Below are 10,140 nucleotides of genomic sequence, written 5' to 3' on the forward strand. Positions count from 1 at the left end.
GCTTTCAGGGTGATTTCTCTTATTCCAATAACTTTTTCTAATACCACTTGCAAGCGTGAATGTTGGTTACTAATTTCAAAATCCATGAATTTTCATGACATTTTTTTCTTAAAGGTTGATTTTAAATAACTTCCTTGGAACGAAAAGGAAGTATTTTAACTAAAAAGCAGAAAATCAGCTGATTTTATTTAAAAATTATAAATTGGCAACTGTGGCATACTTTTATTATTTTTAAAAACAAACTTTACACACACATCCATTTAGCAATGATTTTGCAGGAAACTCATGTTTTTGGACTCAAAAGCTGAAATATGTTCCTTCAGTCAGGAATGCATTTTTAAAAGAACTTGAAAATGTTTTTCATAAAGATACTAATTTCTCTCTCTGCTACTTCTATTAGGAAGACTCGGCATGTTAATATTTTGCTCTTTATGGGCTACATGACTAAAGATAATCTGGCCATTGTTACACAGTGGTGTGAAGGAAGCAGTCTGTATAAACACCTGCATGTTCAAGAGACCAAGTTCCAAATGTTCCAGCTCATTGATATTGCTCGGCAGACAGCACAGGGAATGGAGTGAGTAGGATAAAGAATGCTGGCTATTTTCGTTCTTGGAATGGTGTTTCCCTTCTTTTCCCCAAACCCTAATATGTGGAGTTACTGCACTAAAATAGTAACGGGTCAAAATGGTATACCAAGTAAAGGTTTTGTGCAGCCTTAATTCAGCACTGTTGTATTCATTCTTACTTTCATGTAGTATTTCTTCTCCCATAGATTCTTGCCTTAGTTCATGTTAGACCACTAGTCACTTAACAGTCAGCCTTTCTGTATTTTATCTTCTTTTGTAGCTTGAGGTCTTACTGTAATGCACTAGATGAGATCCTATTCTAAACATAAAATTAACTTATTTTTTTTCTTCCGTGTTACTTACTATAACATTGCAGTGTTTGGCAAACACTGATTTATACTCGTGGTGCTCCTGTGAGGTGAGAGGATGGCTGTTGCTATTCTACAGCTACAGGACTCACACACGCAGATATATTTTGGAAGCATTCTCCAGATGTTTGAGTTGATACAGTAACCACCTCACTTCTCTTTCAGAACATGTTATAATGTTCATAGCATAGAAGATGCTGACATTGGCCGACACTGTCAGTGCTCATCCATTTTGTAGATCAGGACCCAGGTTTCCAGTCAGACACCCAGAAAACGAGGGACATGTATTGTAACTGCAAATTAAAGCAGTTTGTAAAAAGTAAACCTTAGCATAGCATACAAATTTCATGCATATCAGGACAGCACCCAGTTTTCTAGGGCATTATACAGTTACATAACGATGATGCCACTCTCTGTCTTCCGGAGATTTATTTACTGCATTGCTTCCGCTTTGGGGAATGCATAAGGCAGGAGTCTTTAGCTAGCGCTTGCTATGTTTCTCTTTTCCTGTAAATTGACTAAAGCAAGAGGTCTGTGAAATGGTTGAGTATGTAATAAACTGTCACAGCGTCTATCGGTACATTGAAAGGCTAAGTTTATGTGAACAGCCTTCAAAATGGCACTTTTCTGCTTTTACTTTCGCAGCTATTTACATGCAAAGAATATCATCCACCGAGACATGAAATCCAATAGTATCCTTTCATAAATTAATTGTATTTCCTTTCATGTGAGAGTGATTTGTTGTTAATACGGAGCTTTTCAGGGGGTTGAAATAGCTGTTTTAAATGTCTATAACTACTAATGAGCAATTCCTATTGATGAGTAAGAAGTTACTTTTTAGCAAGGACTTTCATAGAACAGTTGTGTTCCGAAAGTGCCTTATTTTATTTAAACGGTGCTTACACAATTCTCTGTTATCCAAATGCTGTATTGGAGAGAAGCTGCGCTCTTTACTTGACGGGAGATAGGTGTGCATGTGCATGCTGATGTATGTGTGCACATGTGGATTTTGTTACTGTTTCCCATATATTTTTAATAAATTTAAAACACATTCACATGACTGGCAGAAATGAAGCAAAAATCTTACATTAAACTCAAGAAAAGGTAACCTTTTACCGCCATATTTCTTGCAAAAATACAAATTTAGTAATGCATATGGAGTAAAAATGTTGTGAACTGATGTCTTTCGGCTCTGAAAATGCCTGCTTTTGAAATTGCCAACAAGAGCATCCATCAAGCTAGCAGCATAAATTGTAACTTCCTTTCATAACATGTGAACAGAATGTTTTGCAAATGTCGTCATAAAAAAATACACCAAATTCAGTAGTTCCATAATGTAAGGGGATTCCCATTTTCAGTTAAGCTAGAAAAATAATCATTTTAGTATATAGGAGGTCGGTATAGTATATTCCTGATGACTATTTTTGTGAAATAAATTAACTCTTCTTCTGACATGAAAATGAGAACTAGGAGTCTGTCATGTTTATATTTCTGAATCGTCTTTTTGAACTTAAAACATTGTGAAATGAAATTGTAAAATGGTACCTTCTTAAAATAACCCTAACAAAGGAAGTGCTAGCTATCAATCTTGACAAATCTATTAAGTAGATAGATTACATACAGTACAGTGTGTATTTCCAGTTGAAATAGTTAAATCATAGTTAAATCTCAGGAGATCTGCCCGAGAGCTTTATGTAAATAGATTTTATTTTGATATTTGTTTCTACTTGTAATTGTTTTTTCTTAGTTTTCTTTTTCGAGTTGTGATGACTTCTATGTTGTTTCCCTGTGTGTCTCTTGACACCAGTTATTTAAGTACCTGCAGTCATTGATGTTAATTAACACAGTTGATTTCTATCCTAACTCACCATAAAGAAAAATGTACAAATAATGCTGAAACATCTGGTCTTACTTAGTCTTGAATGTTAACTCTTTAAATATGGATGCCATAAAATTACTTTTCTTCTGCTTAAGATACAACTCATAGCAGGTTTGAAAAAAATAATCAGCAATATTCTTGGATAGTTGGCTTGCATTTGTGATAACCTAGCCGGGCACTTTGTAATCCTGTCAGAAAATTCAGAATTGTTTACTCAAGTTTTCTACAGAATTTCTTTAACAAATGTTTAGATATATTTCTTCATGAAGGCCTCACAGTGAAAATAGGAGACTTTGGTCTGGCAACTGTAAAATCCAGGTGGAGTGGATCTCAACAGGTGGAACAGCCCACTGGTTCAATTTTGTGGATGGTGAGCAAAACATTTCACTGCTTTTAAATAGCTGGCTTTCACTCTTAATATTTGTTTTGTCAGTTGAATACTATTTTAAAGCTTTAAATCTAAATTAATCAACATGTGCTGTTAGTACTGTGTAGACTTTTATTCCAGTTGTAGGACAAGTTAAAATTGAAGAATGAAGTGCTGGAGTGCTTAATTGTCCAAAGTAGACACCATTCACCCAAGGATTCTCTTTTTGATTTTTGGAGTTATTTTAAATATTTAGGGCAGAGACAGGGCTGTCAGTGGAACTGCAAGGAGCTGTTCCGAGGGAAGAGCAGAGCCTTTCTCCTGCTGTAATCGTGCCTTTCCCCAAATCGGCTTGTCTCACTGGAGAGCAGGCTTTAATCTGCTTAATGGTGGCTTTGTGGGATCGGTAAGACCCTGTCTTTCTCTGCGTTCTTCATCGCGGCCTCTTCTTCCCCTGCTCCCTGCTTGGGACTTGGCAACATCCCTTCTCACACACACTTGCTGATCGCACATTCGGCAGCTTTGGCAGGGGACTGGGGAAAGGATAGGGAGTGCTTCTTAAAGTGTGGAATGAGTGCAATTCACCTTTGGTACTGTGGTAAGACGTTTCATGTATACCAAGATATTGGCGTTAGGCCCACTACTGCTCCCTACCCTGCACCAGGTAGTTGTGGTAGGTTTTGAGGCAGTTCAGAAGAACTGTAGCAGATGAATGTCAGTTTAGGTACAGAAGTTCTCAAGTTCTACTGGAAAGTTTATAGAGTTTGTTTTGGAAGTGGTACTGCAAAGTCCTTGTCTGAGAGGATGTTCCCACCAACTGCCTTTATGTTTAGCTTCTGCTGGAACTTAAACGGCAGTTCCACAATTTGCCTTCCAAAAATCATCTGAAAATCTATTTAGTAACTTTTCAAATGTGCGACTTCAATGGAGTAAATGGAAAAAGTGGAACAGTGCCTGTTATCAGGTTAAAAGGCATCATTAAAATTATGCAAGAATGTCTTATTTAGCACTCAAATAAAATATTTTGTTGATGTTTCACTTGACCCATTTTTGTTAATATTATGCGGTTTACTTAAATTCAGCATGTAGACTGATCAGCAGTATTTTCTAGCCCCCAGGATAGGGCACGCAGCAACATTTGTGACATGTACTTCAGGGAAGTGTAACCAAATAAAAATGACTTGCTGAATGCTACATGTTAGTACATTTTAAATCTTTAGATATTTAGACTGAATGAGCTGCAGATGTTATGTAAAACAGGTTTTCCTTTTAAAAAATTATTTTTTATTACTAGGCTTGCAGCCTTCATTGTTACTTAAGTATTTGTATTTTGAGAAAAGTCAGGAAGCATTCATGAAGAATATCGGAATGCTTGGCCAAGATTTGTTTGTGACCTATAAAATACAGAAATCACCTGGAACAGTTACAAAAGCAGAAACAGTTTTTTCTTTAAAAAAAATGCAAAAAGCCAAAGCTTTTTACAGCTTTCCATAAAAGGATTTAAAACTAACTTACCTGATAGTATGCAAATACACATGAAACAGATCTTAGAAAAAAACCCTACATTTTTGCTCATTGCAGGTTTTTTTCATTTTAATAATTTATAGACCATCTTTGCTGAGTTGTCATTACATAGAAGGGGAGGTTGATTTGGTTTCCTTGAAAGTTGATATAATCTCTTACAGGGTTTTTGTTGTTGTACTGTTGTACTTTAACTAGTACTTTGCTCAGTAATTCTGAGGGACTTCTTTAGGGGAAAAAAAAATCTTAGTCAACAGGAAACATATTTTGATGGTTTATATCTTGTTTTATTAAATCATTCAACATTGTTTCTCTTAAGTTCTTTAGCTTCATAATTTTGCTTTGTTTTGCAAAGATGCGAGAATGCTCTTGCACTTCTTCCCTGATCTTCAATATATGCTATTTCATATTTGGCTTTCATGTTTCATGTAAATGTTTTGGTATCAATTTTACAAGAGATTAAGTCTGTATTAGAATTTTATATTTTTCCCCGTTAACATCGATACCTGTTTAAGAACTGATGGTGAGAGATTCAGACTCGGTTGTATGTAGATGTAACAAAAGTCAATATATATTGCAAGTCGGGAATAATAATAGTTTTTCTAATGGTAAAATGCCCGTTGAATTAAAGCATTGCTTTTTTGTTTACTTTCAATTGTATTGATTTTTTTTAATAAGATGTAGAATAGCACTGCCTGAACTTTTCCAGAGCCTTGGGTAAAACTCATCAAAGGTTCTGAGGTATCCTTTGTTCACTAATTTTTGGTTGAGCTCACTGTCTGCATTCCAAGTATTTTCCCCTTCTCTTGTCCTTTCCATTTCTAAGTTCTATTAATATTGCTTGTAATTTTTTTTCTTTTTTCCTCCTCCTACAGGCACCAGAAGTGATACGGATGCAGGATAGTAACCCGTTTAGTTTTCAGTCAGATGTCTACTCCTATGGAATAGTATTATATGAACTAATGACAGGGGAGTTGCCATACTCCCACATAAACAACCGAGATCAGGTGCGAAACAGTCTTAGAATACTGCATTTTATTTCTGGGCATAGTACGTTTTGTTGTCCTCGAGAAATGTAAGATAAAGACAAATGCAAAACAAGAATTGAAATGTTGTTTACAACATGATTTGTTTCAGCAATAAATCTGTGTGATTGAATGTATACTTAAATATTGACAGTGACAGTTACTCAAAAGAAAAATTTTTTTTATAAACATTTTAAGTGCCCTGTTAATTTATTCATGGGTTAAAGCTTTTGCTGCATCAGTAAAATCTTGGTTTATATATTTGCGCTTATGTGAAATTTCCCTTTGATATTAAATATGCTGTTCTTATATCAGCAAGATTGGATTCTGTGTTTTTTACTAAGGGAAAAAAAAATAGTGGCTATTGTCAAACCTTTTAGTATTGAACGTTAGTCTGTGTGATTTAGTCTTTACTAAATTGTATTCTTACCAGTCAGTTAACCAATAATTATAAAGATGCACATTAAGGACAGAAACCTCAACTGTTCCCTTTACATGAATGCTTTGTCTGGCTTAGCAAGTGTAGAGCTCACTCATGTGGGGCAGGAACTTACTGTTAGATATTTTTGATGTCTGTTTTGCTGATCCTCAGTTGTGGTTTGTGTTTTTTGTTGTTTTTTTTTAATTAAGATCTTATAATGACAAGTGTGTGTGTGTATGGAGACAAACTATTAGAATTTAGGCCCTATTATGTTACATAGTCTGTATTCCAAGTAGAAGAGGCCAGTTCTGTTAAGTTACGGAAGTTTTTTCTCATTTTTAAGGTTGTCTACAAATTGGGATATTGGAATGTGTTTTAATTCATAATATTGAAATTATATGCAAGCTTTAATAATCGTTACTGTCGCAAAACATGACACTTGACCCTCAAGTTAAGTTTTCTGGGGAGGGATAGAGTATTTCCTGGAGAACAACACCGAGGCCTTATTTTAGTGACACTATATTGACCCTTTTTTTTTTTCCTGAGACAACATTAGTTGAAAAAGAAACAACAGCACAGTTTCTGTTTACCCCTCCTCCCCACCAGTAAAACCCACACACAAACAAACTCTCCTCAACCAACCAAGCCTACCACCATTTTACCAGAAACTAGTCGTATCAATATTAAATAGTCAACTGTTAAGGTTACTGGAAGTCTGATGAAAATCCTAAATAATGACCGTATTAACTTGGACTAAAACAGAAAATGTAATTTCCAACACTAATTAAGTCTTTTATTGTTTGTCTCGAAACAAAACAAACCAAACCAAACCCCATTTCCTTTTTTGCTGCATTAGTTATCATCAGTTATGATGATCTCTTTCAACTTGCTAGCTGTACATCTCCTTTTGCAACATGTTTTACAGAGATACCTGAAAGTACAGTTCTACTGACGGATTAAGCTGTTGTGCCAAATTGGCTGGCTGCTTGTAACTGCTCAAACTGAGGATCGTTTGTCATTGTAGCCTTCAGTTGAAGGAAACTGCCATGTCATGTCCATGTCATGTAGTATCTCCTCTTCCATTCTGAATACAGTAGTGCCTTCACTTGTTGAGCATTACAGACCACAGCGTCACTCTGATTTAATCATGTCCTGTGTTGTACAAAAGCAGGACCATTGTTTCAGTTAACTAATTTGGACAAATCTACAAGTACCTGCTGGTGTGTGTGCCTTTGGTACTCATGTTTAATCGCTTTGGGACACTAAAGCTATCAACCAGTGAAACAACTTCTACAACTTTGGTTTTCTGCTACTTGCTGCTTCTTTTTCAGATTATTTTCATGGTTGGCCGAGGGTATGCTTCTCCCGACCTCAGTAAATTGTACAAGAACTGCCCCAAAGCAATGAAGAGGCTTGTAGCAGACTGTTTGAAGAAAGTTAGGGAAGAACGACCTCTGTTTCCACAAGTAAGTGTTTTCTGCATATAACAGTTTCAGACTGTTTTATAAATAGCCATTAGCACACAAAACATTCTACAGGGATACAAGCTTTGGTTGAGAAACTGAAGGTAGACGTAGGAATAAAGTGCAGCCTGCTTCCTATTTTTGTCTTTATTCATATGTGCATCTTTCATAACCCAGCTCCCTTAGGCAGTTCATTATTCTGATTGTACATAACTCCTGTAAACGTCATTAAAAAATATTATGCATGCAGACTGAAGCAGTGTTAGACTAATACTACAGCAATTTGCTTTTCAACATCTGACCCATTTTAGAGATAAGCAAAAAAACCCTAACCCAATAAAAATCAATCTATCTTTGTATTTACACTTTATTTGAGTGTAGATTTGAGGGAAATGAGAGACCATTCCTCCTTTCCTTCCCCACAACTATGAACAAGCAAACAAAATCCACTGGGGGATTTAAATTCATGTAGCAATTTTTGGTATTTTTACAAAGGATACTTTACCTTTTCCTGTCACTATGAGGGTGATGAAGGTACTTTCTTATACTCATTAAATAACTGGAATTAAATATCAGCAGATTTTGGGAAAATAACTACTTGCTGTTTAAAAAGTTCTTTCTAAATGTTGTTTTCTAAACAGACTGTTAGGCAGAAGATGCGATTCTTTCCCTGTTACTCTGTTGGAGAATTGCATAGATGCTTGTTAATTGATCATAATGTCTGTGAACTAATGAAAAGTATCCTCCCATCCTCTGAAACTCAAGACTCCTTGTAGCAACGAAACTGTACGGCATAATCCTACAGTGTTGTTTTCAGTGTCTCCACATAATACATTGTTGCTCTTAAGGATATGCTTAAAGCCATAATAAATGAAGGTTTAAGACTTAAACAGACAAGCAGCTCTAACAAGCCTTCTTTTTGTTTTACGTGTGTTTCCCCCAGATACTGTCGTCCATTGAATTGCTGCAACACTCTTTACCCAAAATCAACCGGAGTGCTTCTGAACCATCTCTGCATCGTGCCGCCCACACAGAGGACATAAATTCATGCACATTAACATCCACAAGACTACCCGTGTTCTAGGATCGTGCTCCCCTTCCCTGGTTCTCTCCGGTGATGGGAAAGGAACAGAAGTAACAGAAGTTGTGCTTTGAATGCCTCAGTGTACAGGATCAGTGCCAGCAGGATTATCTGCATCCCAGTTTTAAGAACAAGCTGCTAAGGATTTCTGCAGTTCTTATCCTGCAGGGACACAGCTCCACATTGCCTTTTTCTACAGTTTCTTTTACTGGGATAGTTAACAGACTATAAATCAAGAGATCTATTACTATTTTTTTAATAGATGCACTTGAGCCTTATTTTTCCCATACACAGAAGCGATGGATGTTTCTTTGGCAGTGTTTCTGGACTGATTTGAATCTGTTGATAAATTGGTATTTTTTTATGGCAAGGATGGCTTGCCTCGGCGTTTGAGGAAAGATGATGCGTTACGGTGCTCCTTGATTGCCCCACGCCATATGCCACCTCACGTTGGGGGAGTTTCGCCTGAAATGGGTATCTGCAAACAGGACTGAGGGAAGAGGAAAAAACTTTCTGGAAATCAGCTCCTGCCTAAGAGCTTTCATCAAGCCAATGAAATAAGTTAAAATGCTAATTCAACACAAAATAGTTTTGCAATAGTTTTGCACATAGAAGAAAAACTCTTGCAAAAGAATGGAATATATTCTGAACTGTACTGCTCAGAGAAGGAAGCTAGCCAGTCTTGCTACGGTCATCTTCAGTAACTTAAGCAGCTTACTTTGGTACTATTGACTTGTCTCTTGCAGCCCAATGAGGTGGTAAGTGCGGAAAGACAGGCTTTTGTGGCTGAGAAAAGGCTAATTAACATTATCCGTATACTTCTGCAAAATGAGCATAGTCTTCATCCCATCTGAAGCTGTCGTCCAAGAGATGCACTATCAAGAGGAAACTGAGCATATACAGTTTTTCTTGCTGATTTGGGTTTTAATTTTGTTTTTATTGCTCCTGAGAAAATGCATTTATTGTAAGCCAAGGTTCCTCTGATTATCTTATTTTAATAAAATAAATTAAATTTTAGGTTTAAGATTCAATGTCGTTATTTAATGTAGTAATCCACAGTTCTGACATGTACATCTAGACTTGAAAAACTCAGAAAATAACATTCTGAATAATTTTTTAAAAGTTACTAGAATAGGTAATAGCACTTCAAGTAAGAACACACTTGATATGACAACCTATAGGTTTCCAATCACATTCTTTACAAGATGTTTTTTATTCTACTGTAATAATCTTTCAGCAGCATCTACTTATTAAGATACCTACACTGATGTACTGTCAAGCTATTTCACTGCACCAATTTTCCTCTGCATTTTATTTTCTGTGAACCTGTTTCTACTTAGATAGAAGTGAGTGTTTTGTTGTCTTAGCTGAACTCTGCAGATGACAAAATATAGGTGGTTTACTCTAAGAATTTATTTTTTAAATAGCGTTGTGTTTAGATACGTT

General features: G+C 36.0%; 1 protein-coding gene across 2 annotated transcripts in view; it reads left to right on the forward strand.

Annotated features, from left to right (window-relative positions):
- Nucleotides 1–9,705, forward strand: part of RAF1 (Raf-1 proto-oncogene, serine/threonine kinase) — a 34,756-nt gene extending 25,051 nt beyond the window's left edge. For both annotated transcript variants that reach the window (XM_009585241.1, XM_009585242.1), the window contains 6 exons: nucleotides 401–577; nucleotides 1,583–1,629; nucleotides 3,068–3,186; nucleotides 5,580–5,711; nucleotides 7,482–7,616; nucleotides 8,557–9,705. In XM_009585241.1, the coding sequence (XP_009583536.1) occupies nucleotides 401–577; nucleotides 1,583–1,629; nucleotides 3,068–3,186; nucleotides 5,580–5,711; nucleotides 7,482–7,616; nucleotides 8,557–8,697 (751 nt within the window). In that variant the 3' untranslated portion in view covers nucleotides 8,698–9,705. The remainder of the gene's footprint in view (nucleotides 1–400; nucleotides 578–1,582; nucleotides 1,630–3,067; nucleotides 3,187–5,579; nucleotides 5,712–7,481; nucleotides 7,617–8,556) is intronic.
- Nucleotides 9,706–10,140: the final 435 nt, after the last annotated feature.

Source organism: Fulmarus glacialis, unplaced genomic scaffold, assembly GCF_000690835.1.
Source record: "Fulmarus glacialis isolate BGI_N327 unplaced genomic scaffold, ASM69083v1 scaffold34629, whole genome shotgun sequence".
Lineage (NCBI taxonomy): Eukaryota > Metazoa > Chordata > Aves > Procellariiformes > Procellariidae > Fulmarus > Fulmarus glacialis.